The sequence below is a fragment of the Lepidochelys kempii genome, chromosome 5, assembly GCF_965140265.1.
Source record: "Lepidochelys kempii isolate rLepKem1 chromosome 5, rLepKem1.hap2, whole genome shotgun sequence".
Lineage (NCBI taxonomy): Eukaryota > Metazoa > Chordata > Testudines > Cheloniidae > Lepidochelys > Lepidochelys kempii.
Window position 1 is genome coordinate 82,575,698 of NC_133260.1, and position 23,714 is coordinate 82,599,411.

General features: G+C 40.6%; 1 protein-coding gene across 1 annotated transcript in view; it reads left to right on the forward strand.

Moving 5' to 3' along the window:
• Positions 1-6,237: 6,237 nt before the first annotated feature.
• Positions 6,238-23,714, forward strand: part of ADAMTS19 (ADAM metallopeptidase with thrombospondin type 1 motif 19) — a 279,664-nt gene continuing 262,187 nt past the window's right edge. Inside the window, exons 1-2 of the mRNA XM_073344873.1 lie at positions 6,238-6,956; positions 9,100-9,713. Coding sequence (XP_073200974.1) covers positions 6,872-6,956; positions 9,100-9,713 — 699 coding nt within the window. The 5' untranslated portion in view covers positions 6,238-6,871. The remainder of the gene's footprint in view (positions 6,957-9,099; positions 9,714-23,714) is intronic.

A 23,714-nucleotide genomic window follows, 5' to 3' on the forward strand; every position in this document is an offset into this window, starting at 1 on the left:
GCTTTGGTGGGTTTTGTTTGCTTTTAAATGTTCTCAAATATTAATTCAAGGTCACATTTAAGAAGTCCTTTCTCTTCTTACTGTTCAAGAAAAGTAATCCACCAAGGTATTCTTTTTTTATATTGTTAATGTCGTAAACAGAAAAAAAAATTAAAAAATTACTTTTTGTCTTAAACTTAAATGATCTGAACTTGAAAGGAAGTTCAGACTCTTGATAGAGGGAAAAGGGACCATTATACAGTGGAGGAACCCAAGGTGAATGTCACACTGTCTGAGAGGTTTCAGAGTAACAGCCGTGTTAGTCTGTATTCGCAAAAAGAAAAGGAGTACTTGTGGCACCTTAGAGACTAACCAATTTATTTGAGCATGAGCTTTGAGTGTCAACCTCAGGGCAGACTGTCAAAAAGCAGAGCAGACACCCCAAAGTAGAGGTAGGTTCTATAATTACATTTCATCAATCCAGTAACAAATGTGAACTCCTGAAGCACTATAACAGTCTTGCCATGGAGTCACAGACAGTCCATTTGGGCACTCCAGTCTATCTTGCTACACAGGCAAGCTGGACTTAATGATTACTTACACCAGTGGTTTTCAACCTTTTTTTTCATTTGCGGATCCCTAAAAAATTTCAAATGGATGTGCGGAAATCTTAGACAGAGTTTGCAGACCCCCTGAGGTGTGCAGATCACAGGTTGAAAAACTAATTTGCACCAATGATCACAAAACATTCAGTCCCATGCTCCCAGTCCCAAGAGACAAGTCACTTACTCCAGGTCCATTTGTACCCTAGATATCACAGCAAAGACAACACTTGTAGCCAATCCTATAGTAAACTAACTAAGGGTTTATTAACTAGAAAAAAGAAATGGGAATTATTTACAGGCAAAAGCAGGCAACATAGATACACAAATGACAATCTATAGTTTTAAAAGGAGATCTCTGCTTTTGTTTCCTAGCTCCAGTGCTTTGAGAGTCCAAACAGCAAAGAGATGTTGGCTATCTTTATTTCCTTCTTCCAGAATTCAAGCTGATGGGATGAGTTTCCTTGCATGTAGTATTTTTATGGGCATGAAAGGGCCATTAGCCCAGTCTTTGTATTGTGATGTTTCACAATAGCCCACTTAGTTTTGATCATGCACTGTGATGGGCAGGGGAACTACTCCTTCTGCCTGGGTTCATAAGTTCAGAGCAGGTATTTTTACAGTTATAAAGCAAAACTTACATATCCTCTTACAGTATAGGATATATTACAAATAAGATTAATACAATTTACAAGCATTTGATAGAATCTAAACACTTACATATCTTTACAAGTCTAACACTTATCTTGAACAATAGTAACAAACAGGTGAGCTGGTCTGGTTTCCAGTTATGAATTGTCAGTGCTTAGCTGATAGCTAGAGCCTTGGCAAGCGCTGGCACCTGGCCTTCCAGCATCACAGTGATCCCTAGGTTCTTTACCAGATGAATATGGGAGCATGCCAATAGAGGGAATAGAAATCTTAGAGGATGCTGAACTTTTGGGGGGAACCTTGGTGTCTCATAAATGGGATACAGTGTTTGGTTTTTTTTAAGATGCAAGCCTTTATTTCAAATTGAGAAGCTTCTTCTCAAAATAGTGGACTCTTTTGTCCATGTGGAGACCTGAGGTATCTCAAATTTGAACAGGTTTCAGAGTAGCAGCCATGTTAGTCTGTATTCACAAAAAGAAAAGGAGTAATTGTGGCACCTTAGAGACTAACCAATTTATTTGAGCATAAGCTTTCGTGAGCTCTTAACTTAGTAGTACACCATGAGAATCTGTGGAGTAACATATAAACAGCAAACTACTGTGAGCTTAACTTTACATATTTAGAGTGTTGGCACTTTAAATCAGAAGTGCCAACTCTGTAAATATGCAGTATTAAGTTCACAGTAGTTTGACACTTATATCCTACTCCACAGGTTATCATAATTGTACTACTGAGTTTAGATATAACTGTGAGATTTTCTCTAAAGCAAGTTTCACTAAAAAGTCTTTTGAAAGTGATCTTAAATAAACCATTCATTTTGACCATGTATGTATTTAAGATGTAAATAATGGTATAGAATTACAGATTAAAGATTCAGACTCGGTGAGTTAACTGGCAATAAGCACAGCGTTCTCTAAAATGGGGACACTGACTTTCTTCATGCTTTAAAAAAAATCAACACATTTTATTTCCATTCACATTTACCTAAAAAAAAAAAGTATAATTCAACCTGCATTTTGGACAAAAGTTTATTTATATTGAGATAACGTTTGCAAGGCTCTTCAGAAACAGGAAGACATGTGCTTCTGTTTCTAATCTGAATAGTCATAAGATATATGGTGTTAATGTAGTAAGCACCATTCAAACCAGCATAGATTCTCCTATTTATCTAGTATATTTCATTAAATTGTAAAAATTTGAAACAAATGTATCCAAAACCTCAGTAATCCTCAAGAGTTTCATCAGTCAGAGACTTATAAAGCATATACTCAAATCATTAACAACTCAACCACTGCAGAAAGGCTTAAAGATTTATTATAACAACTTAAAGCATTGTTTAAGGCAATCTTGTAGAAACAGATTGTACTTGTGAAAATCAAATTCCTTGTTATGAACATAAGTTTGATATGACCTTTACAGTCATAATTATAGAAACAAAATAAGCCAAGAAAAAAGTCAGTGGTTGTGGATAGAAATCTATATTAAATTAGAGGGGAACTTATTAAAAATCGGCTGCATGTTTCACACCATGTTAAATTTAACTCTTTTTATTAAATGACTAGATTGCATGTACCTATTATTCTTGGATATAGGGAAGAAGATGTTCCACCTAGTAACAGGTAACTGAGATAGAAGTAGAAAGTCATTCACAGCATGGATTTAGATGAGGCCATGCTTCTTTCTTAGGGGCATGGAAGGCCAAGACAGACGCATGCTTCAGTTGTCTGGGGGTGCTTTGAGATCCATGGGATGTCCCAAGATTGATTTTGGGAGAACCATGAGATTAAAAATTCTCAATCTCTACTCAGACCATGGGGAGCAACACCTTGCCCTTTAACCCCAACAGATAACACCTCAGAAATTGGGTGAATATAAACACCTGAAGCCAGATCCTCAGCTGGAGTTGGTTGCTAATTGAAATCAATGAAGCTACACTGATTTACACCAGCTAAGGAGCTGGCCTATGCAGTTTTTGATATATCTTTAGGGCCTCCCTTCCTCCCCTGCACCTTCCTTGCAAAGTTTGTCTATGGAAGGGTATGATTTGGCCCACTGTTTTTATTTAATTAGTCTCTGTAAAATCAGTGCAATTCTGTGAAATTATATGCCAGACTGCTGATTCCACTAGTGGGAATTAGAAAACTACAGCTTTAAACTGTTCTCAAAGATGAAGAGTAATCTCAAGACTCAAGGGAGCAAAACTGAGTATCTTCAATAATTTTCATTTTACTCTTTATAACAAGATTATAACAATGTTAATGTTTCACTCCTGTTTAGTGTAATTTTCATGCAGGGATTAAATAGACAATGAAAAATTGGTTTATTAATTTTTTTAAACGAATAGAAACTAACTATAGGAATAGTATTTCATTTAACAAATTTCTCAGTTATTTATTTAAATAAATGTAGTATTTCTTCTTAGTTTACAGCTAAATTACATCCAGCAATATGAAGAAAGGGTTTTTAAGGTAATCATACTATGCTGTGATATGTAAAACAGGTACTGTGTTGCAGACAGAGTTTTGGTGGACTTGTGAATTGTTAAACTCTTTTGTTCAGTATATATGTGGATACAAACTCATTCTCTCTACAAAAAAATCAGAGGAGGAAACCATTGTTTTGTTCTTTCAGTTCTTATTCTACGTATAGACTTTCCTCTACTAGTTTTACAGTGACAACAGCTAACATGTGGTGGACTACAACAATGTCTACCAGTATTAACCTATGACCAGACTCTTTGTTAAAACTAATGAACACCAGTAGGAGTTCTGTTTTATAGTGAACTTTCTCCAAAGTTAAACATAGAGAACTTCCCCTACATTTTTATTTTAACTATTAAAACAACAAAACACAAAATGAGCCATGGAAATGTATTGCAGCTTTGTTTTCCTATTTGTAGAATATTCCTTTGAATCTTTGAATGTTTGAAATACTCCTTATTGTTGGTTTCTGATAAAGTCAAATATATTAAATCCTCTCACAGTTGCTCTCTCACAATCCCTCTACCTCCTGCAGCTTGTGCTCAAGGGGTCAAATTCTGCTTATGTTACTCACAGAAGTAGTCCTGCTGGCTTCATGGAGTGTTACACACATGAGTAAGGCAAAAAGGATTTGGTCCAAAAGGACTAACTTAAATTGGGGAAATCCAAAAAATTGTTATGCCAACCTGATTCCCACTTTAATAAAAACAAAGTACTACACTGTGTCTTGAGTTCTGGTTACTGTTGATTGGACATTAATTTTAAACCTCCACTTTGTGTACTAAATTGTATATGCAACATCCCTATTTCTGATACACTTTAGTACCCTTTCTATATGCTTTTGTTCATTCATACTTCGAATTGTAATTAGTGGTAGAACTTAGGCCACATTCTACAGTACACACTCAGACAAAACTCCCCTGTAATGAGGGTGTTGCCTGTGAAAAGTCTGCAGCATTGGGCCTATTAACTAACTAATTGTATTGCAAAATAAAATGTGAAGTAATATTTACTCAGGTATCAACAGGTTTTACTATAAAAATGCATTTTAAATGTCACATGAATACTAATTTTCCCTGACTGAAAAACTCTTTTTTTTAAAGCTGTTAAATATAAATCTGTCTAGTTTTTAAAACCCTCCCTGATTTTTGCTTAGTTTTGAAAGTTGGCTCAATTAATTTCCAGCAAAAGATCACTCTCAAGTAATTTTTTCCATAAAACCAAATAACTAATCAAGAATATTGTTTGGAGGTAGTTAAGAATACACACCCTTGTTGTGCAACATTTCTTCAGCTATTGAACACTCAGAACAGATATCAGACCCCAAGGTACATTTGGCTTCTGTGAAGTCCGAACATGTTTTTTTTATTTGGAGCCTAATGATATGGTGGTGTTTCTTTTTTTTTAACATCTCTATAGCTTTCAGGATAAATTCTTGCATCTCTGTAGTTTTCTCTTATAGAAAAGATGTCTTTCCTCACAAAACTAGATTACTCTGTTTTCCCTTAAGGCATAATAGTCACCTTTGACATCAGAAACAGTAGGTAAAACAACAAAGGTTATGATGAGAAATCAGTCTCAGATATGGAGGTGTTTATCTGTTGATTTTGCAGCTTACCCTGATTTTAGATATTTGTTTTACTATATTACTTGGCTCCTCATTTAATCATTCCTCAGCTGACAGGGATTGGGGTGGGAAGTATTGGGTTTCCATGGAGAGCTGTGTAGTGGGGGGCAAAAAGGGAGTTTGGAATCAAGTTACACAAAACAGACAGACAGAAATGGTAAATCTTTAGAGTGCCCTGAATTTGAAGCAAAGGCCTTTTAGGTGTTTGTCAGGGCAGGGGGAGAGAAGGGATCCCTTTTAAAAAGGTGTTTAGTGTATGTGTAGTGTAATCGAGTGTGTTTGTGCATGTTACTTTGTAAGTATAGGATGTGGTGTGAGTTTTTCTGTGTGTGTGTGTGTTCACATAGGGGTTGTGTGTATAGGACATGATGTGTATTACTCTGTGTGTATAGTGTGCTTGTGTTGTCCTAGACAGGGTATAATTTGTGTTTGTTTACAATGTGGGGTGTGTGTTTGTGTGTGTATAAAATGTATAGTGAGGGTGTTCTGGGGTGTGTCGATATATAGACTACGTGTGTCTTGTGTTAGAAGGTTGTGTGACTAGACTAGGATGTGTGGGTATAGGAGGAGTATGCACGGTCCTGTGTGGGTGTGTGACGGGCAGCAGGGAGAAGGGGGGCTGGGCTGAGGCACAGGCTGTGTGTGGAAGCCCTGGAGAATCCCGTGACTAATTGCATTATCTTCCCGCTCCTTGCCTTAACACTGAAACGCAACTCAAAGGCGTTTGGAAAATCGCTTGGATTGCAGCATTGTGCCCAGGCTCAGCAGCAGCTCCCCCCCCCGGAGCAGCAGCGGGAGGCCGGGGTTATACCTGCCTGCTGTACCTCTGGCTTGGGGGCATGCAAATAGCGCTGGCCGGAGCAACCAATCGGGAGCAAGCTGCAGGAGTTTGGGGGATCCCCCCCTTCCACTTAATCCGCCGCCCCCCCACCAGGGAGAGCTCGCAGCCGCCTGGTCGCAGAGCGCGGTGACCAGAGCCGGGGCACACGCTGCCTCCTCTTCTCCGGGTGCTGCCTTTACGGCTCTCGCCTTCTCGCCGCTTGTCCACCGCTATCCCCCCTTACAGCTGTGCAGGGTGACACGCTCTGCGCACGGATAACTCTCTTCCTCCTTCTCTGCTTCTGCGTGTGCTGCTGCCTCTCCTTTCTAGGGCACACTCGCGACTCTCCAACTGGCCTCTGCTTCTCTGCGGGCTTTGAGGTGGTTTCACTCTGCCGGACTCCGGCTCTCCCTTCTCCTCCGGCTGCCTCCTGTAAATCAGACAATAGACTCATCAGATAATCCACCAGGGAGCTGCTGCAAATTTTAATACCGCTCCACTTCTCCCCCCTCCCTTCTTCCCTGCCTCCCACAAAGTCGGACATAAACCCTGTGAAGAGGCAGCAACTTGCAACCCACAACCATACAAAGAACTGGGGCAGTTCAGGGCACAACCCATTCAGGACAGGCAGCAGCAACAGAAGCTAATAAACAGGAATAAATAAAGAGGGTGAATAGGCTGCTCCCTCGGTGTGTTTGGGACAGTGAAGTGGATGGAGAAGAAAACGGGGATGCGACTGAGCCACATTTGCTGCGTTTTTTATCAGCTGTGTTTCCTATCAAATGGGATCATTTCAGGTAAAATTATCCCTTTCTTTGGCGCTCATTTCTGTACTTTCCATAGCATGGGATTAATAGAAGGGGAAAATCAGTGGTCCAGCATGTTACTGTTGCTTTCTTTTCTTATTTGTAGCCAACCTGTACATGTTACTTTGCAACTAATCAGTATTGTATGCAGGATCTGGTAACATATATATCAATAACATATGTATAGATGATCATATGGCACAGAGTGATTTCCCACGTATACAATGGTTATAGTATTTGTGTGTGTATTACATAGTATTCATAATATTTATCTGTGTGTATACTCGTATTCATAATATGTGTATATACCCATTATGAGTAGAACATTATTCATAGTGTATCTATCTACAATTTATGAATAATTATATATAAATATGTAATATAAAATATCCACACATAGAGAGATTCATAGAATCATAGACATGTAGGGCTGGAAGGGACCTCAAGAAGTTATCTAGTCCATCCCCCTGCGGTGAGGCAAGGTTAAGTATATCTTAAGAAATCTTAAGCATTTCTCAGATGTGGCCACTGTGGCCGCATGCGGCCACCAGTGGCTTTTTCTTGCAGCTACATCCCCCTGAAGAGTGATGGAGAGGGGGTGAGGGAGGGGCAAAGCAGTGGTCAGTCCCTGAGGGCCACCAGTAGGGATTGGACCCTGACCCCCTCTGGAGCCACACATGCTGGAAGAGGAGGAGCTAGTGAGTTCCCCACCTTCCTGGGGATGTAGGGTTGGGGCTCCAGCCCTGGGGTGGCAGGCAGCAGGCTCTGGTCACAGGGCTCCAATGCCTGTCTGCAGAGCTCAGCCCCCATTGCCCCTGGTCCCCCGCTGCCTCCGCTGGCCCATCATGCATTCCCCCCACCCCGTTCCCTACTTCCCCCCTACCGATCTCCCCATCCAAGTCTTAATTTGTCCCCTGGCTTGCCAGGACTGAGTAAGTCTGCTGCTGCTGTGAAAAGTGATATTTGTATGTTTGTTAATATCACTTTTCACGGCAGCAGACTTACTAGCTTGCAAGTCTTTTTAAAAAAGCAACCAAAAAAAGGAAAAGAAGCAACAGCAAAAAAGACAAGAACCTGCAGCGTACGTTATTTGTGTTTCTATTCTGTTTAGGTCCTATAAAAAAGAGAGACAACTGTACATTATTTTTATTATTGAGTCTGCAAAAAGAGTCAATAAATTATAATGATTTGGATATGTGCATATATATTTGTTTTTCATAAAGTTAATTAAGTATTTCAAGAAATACTGTCAGTGCAGCCACCAGCAAGAGGTGGTGGTTGCATGTCGAGGCCAACAAAAAATTTGTTGTGAGAACCCCTGACTAGAATGTATATGTGTACACACATAACATACCCACAGATTCAGCTGAATATGTTGTTGTGTTGAGTATTTCATGCATTGTGATAATTTATATATCATATACACATATCACTAATAATAAAATCATTAATCATAAAATAATAAATCATTAATATTCTTTGATAATGATGGAGGTTTTATTGTTGCATGGATGTGTGCATGCACATGTGTGGTAAGCATATGCATTTGGCTGTGGTGTGTTGTAATGATATATAGAATCACAGTCAGTCTTAAACAGAGCTCATCAAATACATGTCAAAATGTTCATGACATTTTTCTCCCATTTGTTTCATTGAAATAGCAAATTTGTTGACCAGTTCTATGTTGGCTGAAAAACAGGATAAAATTTTCATGGAACTTTTGACACTTATTTCTAAATGCCATTTTTTTTGTGTCCAGCTCTAGTTTTATATAGGAGGTGTTTATTAAAGAGAGCAACTACAGACACAAACAATAGTTTCCACACAGTTCGGGTTCCAGCTTATCTCCAGTGTTTACCAGGGACCACAGTTCCTGTCTAGAACTCGTAAACAGCACAGAGACATCTAGTGGCTGACTAATATACTGCAAGTAAACATATTGTGGGGGAGGTACATTGGGGTGAGGGGGAATGGGACAAGGGAGTGCTTTGTGTGATGCATTTGTTGGTTAGGAGCACTGGGTGTAGTCAGGGGATATTGGCATATATGTGTGTTCACTGGCATGAGTGGTATGCTGTGGCATGTGCAGCACTGTTTTGTGGCATATGCTGTTATTTGTCTGGCTTTCCTGCAGGTCTGCATGCATCAGGAGACTCTGAGGAGTGGGAGATCATCTTCCCAGCACTGTGGAGCAGAGGCCAGCAGGAGCCTGCTGGAGGCAGTGGTGGTGGAGGCAGCTGCAGTACTGATCCCAGCTGTGGAAACAGCAGCAGTAGCAGCACCAGTGCTCCTGCTACACCTAGCCAGGTGGCAGGCAGCTCCCGCGAGGTCCGCTCGGTCTCCTCCCCAGTAGACAGACAACCACAGCCAGCTGGGGAGGTAGCAGAGGAGGAGGATGCGGAGGATGAATATGAGTCTCAGGAATTCTATCATTGGTCTCCCCATCCTCAGGGATCTGGCGCTGCTTCTCAGTTACCGCCGCCACCTTCCCCACCACCGCCACCACCGTCAGAGGATGGGGATGAGGTGTTGCTGAGGATCCCGGCCTTTGCCCGGGAGCTCTACCTGTTGCTCAAGAGGGACAGCCGCTTCTTGGCACCTGGCTTTGCAGTGGAGGAGCGGCTCAGGGGTGAGGGGAAAAGCCCCGCAGGTGCTGTCCATTCTCAGCCTGAGAGAGCCTGTTACTACAGTGGCACTGTGCTTCGTTACCCAGGCTCCTTCGCTTCTTTCAGTACCTGCGTTGGATTGGTAAGGCAGGCCCTGCATGCAGGCAGTAACAGCCACATTCCCATTCCAGTCCCATCACTGTCTCATCCTCCTTCCTATTCCCATCCTGCTCCTACAGCCTTCTCTCACATTCCATCCCTAACCTGCTGAATTCCACTCTATTCGTCACCTCATCCCTAATCCCAGTCCCCTCCACACATTCCATCCAGTCCTATCCATATCTTTGTCCTGATCATCCCATCTCTGTGTCTGTTCTACTTCCCAATCCCATTCCCCCTGTTTCCTAATCTTATTCATCTCCTTATACTCTTCTTTCTCCATCTCCTGCTCATCCCTCTCCTTAATCCTAGCCTGTTCCTTAATCTATTTCCAAACTTATCCCCATCCTCCATGCTCGCCCATCCTCCTTCCTCCAGTGGCATCCATAAACCTACTTTTCAACCTTATCTCATCCCTGGCCTCCTCTTCCCTATCTTGTTCTTCCCCATCTCTAATCCCATCCTCTTCTACATCCTTATATTTATACTGATACTCCATATCTTGTATCCTCATTCCTCTTTGTCTTTTCCTTGTCCCATTCGCCTTCTTATGCCCCTCTGTCCTCATCCCCATACCTGGCATTACTAGGAATGCACCCTCTTCTTTCCTTATTTCTGTCCATAAAAATACATAATGAATATGTGTGCAGTAGAAATGTTAACACAATCAAACCATTGTGGTGAGTTTCATTTTAGAGACATTGGACCTGATTCTCCTCTCAGTGACATTGTTTTTATATGATGTGAATTTAGTGACCTCCTAATTTACACCAATGTGAGATCAGAACCAGGCCCATTGACAACAGCAGTGGTGCTTCCGATGAACTGGAATCCCAGGATACCTAAGGGAGGGTGGAGGGACTTCAGGCAGCTGGGATGATGTAAAACCCTGGCCGGATTTAAAACAAAAGCAATTATTATTCTCATTATAGGGCCTTTATAGAGCATCATAAATGTACACGCCTGCATCACTTTACAAAATGTGGAATAAAAACAGAGATGCTGATGAAGTGAGTTAGCAATATCGAAACTGCCTGTTTTTGTGGCTTGATGGCTGTCAATCCATGCAACTATAGCACAGCTATACAAAACTCATTGGATTCATTCCAAAGTTACCTATCAAACCAGATCCACGATAGACTCTCTGAGGTTTGCCAACTTTTCATGCACAATTAGCAGTTTTTGCATTGTCATGTTGTGAAACCATGTGAAATGTAGAGAATATGACTGCATTTTACTTTGCTTGTTTGGATTTGTTCAAACACAAAACTCAAACTGAAACTGATGGGGGAATTTATTTGGATTGATACCAAATAAAATAGTTGCATGCACTTCTGCAGAGTAAAACTGCCAAGTTTCACACAGTTCTAAGTGGTTGGAATCTAATTAATGATATTTTGTCAGATTTTCCGAAGTACAGTAGCGGAATTAATTGGGGAGGAACATTCTCAAAGTCAATTGATGGTGATCTGAAAGCCATCAGTAGGCTTTTAATACTCTGAAAATGCTTTTGATTTAGGAGCAATAGTATTCATACTAACTGGACTTTTCACAGGTGTTTCAGTTTATCGTTGAATGTATGCATAGACTAAGCATGCAAGCACTTAGATCATGTGCTTGTTCAGATAAATGCTGCTGAATTGTCAATCCTTTTTCTAGGGTCTTGTCTACACTACCACATGGGGTCGATCTAAAATATGCAACTTCAGCTATGTGAATAGTGTAGCTGAAGTCAATGCATTGGCGGGGCCTCATGGAAGGGGTGGAGTGGGGGTCGGGCCATGGTTAGAGGGGGGTCGAGCACCCATGGGAAAGAGGGGAAGTCGGCGCCTATGAGTCGACGTACTTAGATCTACTTACTGCCATGTCTTCACTGTGGTAAGTCGACAGCGGACTCTCTCCAATCGACTCCGCTTGCGCTTCTCATTCTGGTGGAGTACCAGAGTTAACGGGAGAGCGCTCAGGGTTGATTTATCACGTCTATACTAGACGCAATAAATTGACCCCCACTGCATCGATCACTGCCCGCCGATCTAGTGGGTAGTGTAGAAAGCCCTAGGTCTTCAGTAAACAGTATGTGATCTTGAAAACTTTATTCATGTGAGTAATCCTTACCTAAGTAGCTCCATGGTTTGCAATGAGACTACTCAGGTAAGCAAGGCTTCCTCCTGTAAGTGTTGCTAAATCAGGCTCATTGTTAAAATTTGCACAACATGGTAATAACAAGTTGGCTTAAAAATGCAGTTCTCTGTTCAGTCACCATTTGTCCCCTATTACACATGTGAATCATTGTTCGTTTTCCAAGAATCCTTTCATTTGCATAATACAGCATAAGGATTGCTATTTCCCTCCTATGCCTTCATGCTTTCCTCACCAAAAATAGTCAAGATATTTTAAACTTCACTTTCTGTTTTAACATGTAAATTACAGTGAAATTTGACTCTACAAGTATTTCATTATAAAGCTATTTCAGTTATAATGCATTCTGTATTTTCCTTCTGGTTTGGTAAAAACTAATTTTAGAGACAATGTAACTTGAAGTTCCTTCCTTTTTAGTATGTGTATATATATTCTTCCCACAAAACCCTTGTGAACTTTGAGTGAAAGTTGCTAGAATGCATATCCTACTAATACAAATCATAAAAAGCAAGGCGATGAGTAGTTAAGTCACTTAACACCCCATCTACACACCACTTACCAATTTCCTTTCTCAGCCTCTGCTCCCTCCCTCTGGTACTGAAGCTTCCTTCCACCGTCCCCTCTGCTCCCGTGGTAGTTTCTCTTTCTAGTGAATCTCCAGTGTCTCAGCAGAGGACAGCCATAGTTTGACAGGCCTGAGTAGGTCTTTGGTATTACAGTTGAGAAGGATTAATACCTCCAAAGGAGGTTATGGGGTGAGGCATGAATGAGGGACTGGATGCAAGAGAGGAGCATAAGCGTAAGGGGGAGCAGTTGCAGCTGGGCTGGATGGCCTTTCCCATACTCCCCCTGAAAAATCAGTGTCAGTCTCTTGAAGGGTTGGGGGGGAGACATGAATAGGGAGAATTAGATAGGAGTGCATGGGGGTGTGGAGATGGGAGAGGGGACTAGATGAACACGTTGGATCTCAATACACATTAATAGTTCTGCCTCACACCCTGGCAGTGGCTTCCCAGGTGCTGCTTCCAGGTACACCAAGAGTTATTATTTACATATTCATAGATGTTAAGGCCAGAAAGGGGCCATTATTATCACGGAGAGTAGGCTGATCTCCTACATACCACAGGCTATAGGATTTCACCCAGTGAGGTTTCCTGCATCAAACCCATAACATCTGGTTGAACTAGAGCATCTTTTTTAGGAAGACATCCAATCTTGATTTAAAGAGTTTAAGTGATGAAAAATCCACCAAAACCCTTGGTAAATTGTTCTAATGATAAATACCTTCACCATTAAAAATGTTGCTTTATTTCCATTCTAAATTTGTCCATCTTCAACTTCCATCTAGTCTTTTCCCTGCGAATGATTTTTAAGAAGAAAGCATAATGATAAGGACATTGAATATTATTGTGCATGAACAGGACACCACTAGAAACACTATCATTTGATGATGATTTCCCATTAACAATTACTTTTTCAGTTCTATCAATTAGCCAGTTTTTAATCCATTTAATATATGCTACATTTTGTATAGTGCTATTTTTTACTGGAACACTGTGTTATACTAAGTCAAAGCCTTTCAGAAGTTGAAATATATTATGTCAATCTTGTAATCTCATCAGAAAACGGTTTATTTGAGTTTATTTGACAAAACCTGTTTTTCATAAAACCATGTTGACTGGTAGTAATTATATTACTATAATCTTTTAATTATTTTCTGATTGCATTCAATGCAATGAATTTGCCCAGGATTGAAATTTAGCTAATTGGTCTATAGTTACCTGAGACATTCTTTTTTTACTCTTTCAAAAAAAAAAAAAAAAAAGAAAAAAAAGAAAAGTGATACATTAGCTTTTTTCCAGTCCTCTTTCTAAATTACCTATCTTTCTTACTTATGTGGCCCACTGCACCGTTTTATCTATCTTCCAGTAAATTAGAGTAACAAAACTAAATGTGTTACATAAACTCTCACTCTTTCTGCAGGAAAAAGTTGTAATGTTGGAGATATTTTTAAATAATTATTTGTGCATTTAAGTAGATCAGGTTGATTATGTGTATGTTTGTGATGGGCTAATGAGAAAAAGTTAAGTTGAAGAAATGGGTTTTGCATTTGGGCACTATGAGGTCTGGCACAGAGGTGCCTCCAGACATTTTTCACATGGTATGCACAAGTGAATCACTGTCACTTTAACTTAGCATGGTGCCACTCAGATTTGGCCTGGATCCCCTCCAGTGTGATGAAGGGTCACTGGGCCAAATTTCAGTGAGCGGTGTTGTGACCCAGTTTGGTAGGTTGAAATGCCACTTAGTTTTGGGGCCCTCTCAGAGGGTCTGGGGCAAACTGCCCCTTTTGCCCCCACCTCCAGGCAGACATGCCCCTGCCTGTGATATACTTTGTGCGTACTGTGAATAATGGCTGTGGGTGGTCTTGCATACCAGGTACAGTACTATGGAGAGCCCAGATATATGCACAAAGACGATGATGTGTGCAGACTGGATTCCCCTACACAACATTGCTCACCTTCACACCCTCCTTTTCTCTTCCTGGATTCAATGTCCATTCCTCCCCAGAGCCAAGATTGGCTCTTGTACTACCCCAGAACTGCTACCCCTATGCCTCCTGTTGGCCAGCCTGCTTCCTGGCTCCCAGGCATCTCTGTGCTGGGTGTGGTTGCTGAGTTAGGCAGGCCATGTTGGAGAATAGAATTAGATGATGGATATGATCATTTTTATCTGCTAATCTTGGTGAAATTTTAAGTTATCTTGAATAAGAGCAATAACACTTAATTCTTCACTCTTAATATGTTTAATTTTAAAATCCAAATGTAGCTTATGTCTGAAACGTTATCACTCTGTGTGTGTGTGTTTGTATAAGTCTGGCATTTTGGGCACTGTGATTCTTTAGCGAGGGAAACTCTGCAAAAGCTGGTAAATGTTATACTATGAAAAGTCATAGAATATTGAATTGCCCTTTGAAAAGTTATTGGTGCTAAATTTGGAGACTAACTTCTACACTGTAGTGTTGGGATTAATACCTACTCCCAATAGTGTTTGTGTGGCTTAATGCATACTTTATCTTGGGTTCAAGTTACTGAATAAGTGCAAAATATGAGTACTATTTACATTTAAATACCCCTTATTAACTATTACATCCTGACTACCACATTGTCTTTAGGTCCATCTCCATGATCCTTCATGAGGGAGAGTCATGGTGCATGTCATGGGAGTTAATGCTGATTGCTTCAAGAAACATTACTTCCTACAGCCCTTGGAAGAAGATGGCATGTTAATTAGTGTAGGTCTTTTTCCTACCTTTGGCCCTGATTATACTGTTTGTTTTTGTGTGTGATTTATTTTTTGGCAGGGGAAAGGAGGAGCATTCAAGGGACTGGGAAGTGTCTCATCTTTCCCTCTGCAGTGCTCCAGCTCCACTGCTGCTTGTCCATGTTTTTTTTTGCTCCCTACTGCACTGAGCAGCAGTTGTTTGGGAGGGGGGACAAGAGCCTTCCTGACGGCTCAATCTCAATTCTGAGCTTTCACTGTTTCAGTAAGTTTGAGGAATGTTGAGAGGACAGACATCTAGGGTTTCACTTCACTGTCCACAACCTGTTGGGATGTTGGAATGCTTTGTTAGTGTTGGCCTTTATTTTAGTCTGAGTTGTGTGTGCATGTGCATACAACAGGGCTGTCAGAGGGCCAGGTGGTCTAGTGGGTAGCACATCCAGTAGACAGCCTCGCCCTTCAGCAGGACAGCTTTTCAGTCCAATTCTTCACCCTTGTATTGACTTTGTTTCACTTTATGTTCTCAATGTCCTTGCCCTCTCCTTACCAGAAAGGTGAGTGGGGTGGGAATGTGGCACATGCACCTCCTGCAGCAGGGGCAATTGGTATGGGAGCCCAGCCCTCCCACTTCACTGGGCTCCAATCCAGGACCCTGTGAGAGCCAATCAGGGTCCGGCACCTTGGAGTGCCCTCGGAGTTACCCTCCTGGGTCACTTCCTACCATCTTTTGTGCCCCTCGGCTCCAAGTCCAGTATAAGATAGCAAAAGAAAAAACAACTAAACCTTCAGCCCCAACCAGGCTGAACATGAAGACCTATTCCTTATACCCTCATTCAGGAGCCTTCAGCGTAGTTCTCCCTTCCTCCTCCCTACTGAGCTGAGGCACTCATAAGAACATAAGAATGGCCCTAGTGGGTCAGACCAAGGGTCCATCTAGCCCAGTATCTGGTTTTCTGACAGTGGCTAGTGTCAGGTGCCCCAGAGGGAATGAACAGAACAGGTAATCATCAAGTGATCCATCCCCTGTCACTCATTCCCAGCTTCTGGCAAACAAAGGCTAGGGACACCATTCTTGCCCATCCTGGCTAATAGGAGAGATCCTTTTTTAGCTCTTCACAGTCTGCCTGGGACTTAACTACCTTGAGTAATTTTGTATCATCTGTAAATTTTGCCACCTCACTGTTCAACCCTTTTTCCAGATCATTTATGAATATGTTGATTAGGACTGGGCCAGTACTGACCCCTGGGAGACATCAGAATTTACCTCTCTCCAGTCTGAAAACTGATCATTTATTCCTACCCTGTGTTTCCTATCTGTTAACCAGTTATCAATCCATAGGAGGACCTTCCCTCTTATCCCATGACAGCTTACTTTGCTTAAGAGCCTTTGGGGAGGGACCTTGTCAAAGGCTTTCTGAAATCTAAGTACACTATATTCACTGGATCCCGCTTGTCCACATGCTTGTTGACCCCCTCAAAGAATTCTAGTAGATTGGTGAGGCATGATTTCCCTTTATAAAAACCATGTTGACTCTTCACCAAGAAATTGTGTTCATCTATGTGACTGACAATTTTGTTCTTTACTATAGTTTCAACCAGTTTGCTCAGTACTGAAGTCAGGCCTGTAATTGCCGGGATCACCACTGGAGCCCCTTTTAAAAATTGGCGTCACATTAACTATTCTCCAGTCATTTGGTACAGAAGCTAATCTAAATGATGAGTTACAGACTATAGTAAGTAGTTCAGCAATTTCACATTTGAGTTCCTTCAGAATGCTTGTGTGAATACCATCTGGTCCTGATGACTATTACTGTTTATCAATTTGTTCCAAAACCTCCTTTAATGACACCTCAGTCTGGGACAGCTCTTCAGATCTGTCACCTAAAAAGAATGGCTCAGATTTGGGAATCTCCCTCAGATCCTCAGCCGTGAAGACCAATGCAAAGAATTCATTGAGTTTCTCCGCAATGGCCTTATCATCATTGAGTGCTCCTTTAGCACCTCGATCATCCAGTGGCCCCACTGGTTGTTTAGCAGGCTTCCTAACTTCCTACTTCTGACGTACTTAAAAAAATTTTGCTATTACTTTTTTGAGTTTTTGGCTAACTGTTCCTTGAGTTCTGTTTTTTGGCCTTCCTAATTGTATTTTTATATTTCATTAGCCAGTGTTTATGCTCCTTTCTATTTACCTCACTAGGATTTAACTTCCACTTTTTAAAGGATACCTTTTTGCCTCTCACTGCTGCTTTTACTTTGTTGTTTAGGCATGGTGGCTCTTTTTTGGTTCTCTTATTATGTTTTTTAATTTGGGGGTATACATTTAAGTTGAGCCTCTATTATGGTGTCTTTAAAAAGTTTCCACGTAGCTTGCAGAGATTTCGCTTTTGGTACTGTACCCTTTAATTTCCGTTTAACTAACCTCATTTTTGTGTAGTTCCCCTTTCTGAAATTAAATGCTACAATGTTGGGCCAGTGTGGTGTGTTTTCCTGCCACAGGGATATTCAATTTAATTATGTTATGGTCACTATTACCAAGCGGTCCAGCTATATTCACCTCTTGGACCAGATCCTGTGCTCCACTTAGGACTAATCAAGAATTTCCTCACCTTTGGTGGGTTCCAGGACAAGCTGCTCCAAGAAGCAGTCATTTAAGGTGTCAAGAAACTTTATCTCTGCATCCCGTCCTGAGGTGACATGTACCCAGTCAACATGGGGATAATTGAACCCCCCATTATTATTATTATTGAGTTTTTTATTTTAATAGCCTCTCTACTCTTCCTGAGCATTTCACAATCACTGTCACCATCCTGGTCAGGTAGTCAGTAATATATCCCTACTGCTATATTCTTATTATTAGAGCATGGAATTTCTATCCATAGAGATTCTATGGTACAGTTTGATTCATTTATGATTTTTACTTCATTTGATTCTACACTTTCTTTCACATATAATGCCACTCCCGCACCAGCACGACCTGTTCTGTCCTTTCGATATATTTTGTACCCTGGTATTACTGTATCCCATTGATTATCCTCATTCCACAAATTTCTGTGATGCTTATTAGATCAATATCCTCATTTAATATGAGGCACTCTAGTTCACCCATTTTATTATTTAGACTTCCAGCATTGGTATATAAGCACTTAAAAAACTTGTCTCCTTTTAGCTGTCTGCCATTACACGATGTAATTGAATGGGACTCTTTTTCATTTGACTGTTACAGACCCTACCTGTATTTTATCATTTTCCATCCTCTTGTCCTCACTAGGACATAGAGATTCTCTATTAATAGATCCTCCCCTAAGGGATGTCTGAACCATGTGCTCCTCTGCACCTGACAGCTTTCCCCCAGCCCTTCATTTAAAAACTGCTCTATGACCTTTTTAATGTTAAGTGCCAGCAATCTGGTTCCATTTTGGTTTAGGTGGAGTTCATCCTTCCTGTATAGGCTCCCCCTTTCCCAAAAGTTTTCCCAGCTCCTAATAAATCTAACCCCCTTCTCCCTACACCATTGTCTCATCCACTCATTGGGACTCTGCAGTTCTGCCTGTCTAACTGGCCCTGCACATGGAACTGGGAGCATCTCAGAGAGTGCTACCATGGAGGTCCTGGACTTCAATCTCTTACCTAGCAGCTTAAATTTGGCCTGCAGGACCTCTCTCCTATCTTTCCCTATGTCATTGGTACCTACATGTACCACAACCACCAACTCCTCCCCAGCACATAAGTCTATCTAGATGTCTCGAGAGATCCGCAGCCTTTGCACCAGGCAGGCAAGTCACCATGCGGTTCTCTTGGTCATCATAAACCCAGCTATCTATGTTTCTAATGATCGAATTGCCCATTACTAATACCCGTCTCTTCCTAATAGCTGGAGTTCTCTCCCCTGGAGAGGTATCCTCAGTCTGAGAGGATACCACAACATCGTCTGGAATGGGGATCACAACTATGGGATTGTTTCCCTTTGCTCCCTTTTTAAGCTTCTTGTCCAGTTGGAGCATGCTCCCATGATTGGAGGGGCAGGGCTACGAGGGCCCAATATTGTTCTTTAATCCTTTCAGACCCACTGTGGTGTTTGGACATGCCATTACAGTGCATCATCCTCAAGTGCTTTGGTACATGTCCTATAAATGTTCATAAGCCATTGTCACACTATAAAGTGGACTTTTAACAGCTTGCTTTTTTCTTGCTGATTTAGCTTTTTTCATCTCTAACGTATACAATATCTACACAGTTTACATGATACTTTTGAAGTTGCTTAATTTATGGTTTCTAGAAATGAATAGCTAGAAAAGATACAGAATCATCATAGAAAGTACAAAAAAGGCCTTGAGTAAAATTTGTAAAAGTGCATATGTGACTTAGGAGCCTAAATCCTATTTTCAAAATTGATATAGGCACATAGGTATCTAAATTCTAATGACTTTCAAGCAGACTTAGATTTCTAGGTGCCTAAAGGCCAAGTTTTACAAAGATATTTAGATGCCTAAAGATGCAGATGGGCACCTAGTGGGATTTACTAAAGTACCTAAGCCAGTTAGGCACCTAACTCCAATTGAAAGTCACTCACATAGGCTCTTTTGTAAATTTTAAACCTTGACTCCAAGGGGAGTCAGATTGAGCCTTATGAGTGTTGAGGACAGTCCAGCCACCTAACTCACAATTATTAAAGATCCTCTTTACAACTTTTGAAATGTTCTCTGTCTTCTTTTCAGTGTCAGCATTTAAAATGTCACCTTGTCTCCCACTTTAAAACTCTCTTAAGCAACCAACACCTGCACTTTCTGTGAAGATCCAATATCACCTTACAAAGTAACTTCAAAAGTATGTAAACTGTGCAGATATAGTGTATATAGTACGTTGAAAAAATGCTAAATGTTGTCAATGGGAGTCTTTTAATGGGAATTGAATTAGACCCTTGCAGATCAAATTCAGACTGAAAGTGGCTAACTTCATTGAGCTGCATATCCTATTAAGAAAACGTGCCCTGAGGCATAGTTGTTAGCCAGAGTGAAAACCCAGAAGGAACTGAAAAATATCTGGGCTGTCCAGGGCCTGAAATAGTAGCAATGTCCTCTGTAGAACCTCAGAGTTCACCTAATCAACAGTGACAGCCATATACATTGTCTGACTGTTTACTTTCGAAAACTTGAGAAAATTCAGATTGCTTTGAAGTTTAAGCAGGGGTTTCTTTGAGTGTGTTGTGGGAAACAGCACTCATGTTAAGGGAGGATTACGCCAAAGAGTTTTCCATTTGTATACTTAAGGCTCAATTATTCATCTCTTAGCCTGAATAGTAGTTCCTCACATAAGCATCCTTATTGATGTCAATGGGACTACTCATATGAATGCTACACAGTTAATTGGTTGCAGAATCAGGCCCTTTATGAATTGTGCCTACTTGCTTCTGTTTAGACTCAGCATTTGAAATGGAACAATGAACTGAACATTCCTGAACACTTATAATGTTTTATTTTAATTGTTAATATAAATCAAGTTATAATAGGTGGTTTACTTACTACAGTTAAATCATGCATGCTTGAGAAGAGACTTGTATGGATTTAGTACAAAGAAACTGACTGATAGTTGTCTGCTGTTTAGCCCTGTCCGCTGCTATCACCGAAGTCAATGCATGTTCAGCGAGCTCCCAGAAGGAGCTGCACTGCAGCTTTTAGCATGACCAGTTCATCTCCTACACCCTAGCACAAGCCCCTTTCCAACAGTCACTACAAAGGAGTGTATCTAATTTTCATTTGTGTAGAGGCAAATATTTTAGATACCACTGTAGGACTGAGCATTAGTGAAGGTGGGAGGGTTATTTTCTGTATTTTAATTTTATTGATTTTTTTAAATTCTCCCTGGGCCCCCGCAAAGGGAAAACAGTTAGGTGGGGAAAGGGTTGGCTTGCCTTATCCTTCCAAAGCTACAGCTGAGGGATGGGATGTATTTGTGCTGTCAGGAAGAAACATACTGAGAGAGAGTGGAAGTGTGCTGCCAGCTATCTTTGCAGCCACACTATCAATCACAGTGCTGCTTTCAAGGGTGCCTCACCAAGCATGCATGGAGTTCTATCCTAGTAGGAGGAAAATACTATTGGATTGACTTACTGTAGAGAAACTCTTCAAAAGTAGTCCACAAGGATCCATATTATAATCAAAGTTGAAGAAAACAAAATCTACAGTAATGATAATGATATTTTGAAACGTTTTTCTTGGCGATTAAGGGCCTGATCCAGTTTCCTCTTGAAATCAATGGGAGTTTTTCCAATGATTTCAATGGCATCTAAATAAATTAGCCCTTACTAGAAGAAGGGTGGGTTGACCTGTAGTCCTTTCTCAACCCTCATTGCCTCATACAACTAAAGTATTTCAAATCCTGCTCAGCAGTTTTATGTGCAAGTAGCCACAGATTACTCCAGCTCTTCATACACATTTATGGGTCAGACTCCAAAGTAAGGCTGCCCGCTTCTGAGACCCTTATAGTGAGTAGCAATTAGTTCAATAATTTTATGACAGCAAGCCATGTGGGAAATAGAAAATCCGATTGGCTTATTACATACTGACTGTAACTTCTGATGGTAACAGTCCTACTTAGAATATTAAAACTTTATAAGACTGAAAGACATTAACATGCCAAGAAGAATAATACACGTATCTTCATTAGATTATAGAATTTCTATCTGTTATTTTACTATAATGATTAAAAAGTTAAGATCCCTTTGGAGGTTGTATAAATTAAAATTTTTACTTATAATATGTATTGCAGGTTTTTCTGATTGATTTATAATTAGTATGTGGGAGAGATATAATTAGCCTGAAATATTTATGGCTTAGATTGTTAAAATCTTTTTCTAATTTTAAACTTATTTAGAGCTCAGAATACAGGAACCCTGAAAACTGTGTACAGTTATTTTGTATCCAGCCATTTTGACTGCTTAGGCTCTATAAACTGATGTCTCAGAACAAACTGAATGAAGTTGCTTAAATAAAACATTTAGTAATCAAATAAACATGAATGACAGTTTTTCTAAAATCATGTATTTAGCCAGACTCTAGGGATTCAGTCCTGAGCCTCTTCTCGGATTATCTTGCTTGCTTAAAGTGAAATTACATGCTGTCAGCTATCCTACTTGAAGTTGGCCCCAGGGTCAGTACTTCAGACCTTTTAAATTGTGGAATACAGTACTTAGTTCTTATTGCTTACTGTGATTATTTGAATCAGCTGTAGCAGTGCCTAATAGCAGCAATAGGAGTAACTGGCTGTTTAAGGGTTAAGCAGACTTTTTCTAGGTCAAACTGACTTTCCCCTAAGGGTAAGGTAGAGTCTACATCCATGAGTCTGATCAATGGGTTGAAAACCTAACCTATTTTCATGTAATTGGAAAACACAGCTTTCCCCGCCAGCTTTAGCAGTTTTACAGTTACACTGCACTATTCAGTTATCCATTGAACCGCTTAGAAAGATGCTTTTTTAATAGGGATTTAGAGGAAAACAATCGTTTTTTTTCTGCTCTAGGGAAGTGTAGAAGACAGAATGCTGCAACAATTTAGAGACAAGGGGAAAGAGAAACTCAGTACAATTCACGGTCCACTTGACAAAGACTTGCACATGGTTGACAGAGCAGCAGTAGGACTATAAAATAAATGTGAATATCCTTAGGACCTTGGAGGGAATGGAAGTATGAAATGGAGTGCACAGATCTCCTCCTCCTCTGGGACCTCTGCTCTCAGAGAGCCCCAGAACAAACAAGACATAGCAAAATCAAACAAATCTTTAAGATCCCTTCTTCATAAAACCTGTGCTGACTAAGTGGGGAAAAAAAGCTACAGGATTCTCTGGAGGCTGGTTCATTTAAAAGGGTAAACTTAAATAGCCTGTCACATTCTCACATGGTTCTCCTAGTCCCTCTGTGTAATTTTGTTAAACAAGTAAAAACATTGATGGGAGGGGCAGGAGCAGGGGTGGGAATTGGATCCCTTACTGAGAGGTCACAGGTTCACACAGCTTTGCTTTGTTTCCTTTAACTTATCATTTATTTGTGTTTTAAACATCTTTAAACAGACTATCAGATTTGTCATCAGTAGAAGTAGTCTAGGTGGGACATCAATGGAAATGTCAAATCTAAACAGAAAGCAGACCCACTCAGTCTGTTTGGGAAGCGGGTTTCCTCACAGAAAACCATGAGCAATGCTAGGAAGATACTGTAAGACGGAGACTTGAGCTTCAGTGCCTTCTATAAAACACAGGAACCAATGGACTTTATATAGGTACTCCTGCAAGAATATCCAAATGGTCATAGCTGCAAATTACATTTGATCAGTTACATGTGCTGTTATCTGTATGCACCATATGGATTACATTGAAATGGAGGAGTCAGAGAATGTAAGAAAACAGGATAGTAAATCTGTACAGCTTGAAACTGGCGTATTTGTATAATCAAAACACTGTTTAAAGTCAAATGCCACTGTGTAGTATCTGAACAGTCATGAAAGAGATTGCCTGGATTGCCTTTCTGTAACCACAGGATACTTTTTTTTTTTTAAAGGAATCAAAATTGGCAGGT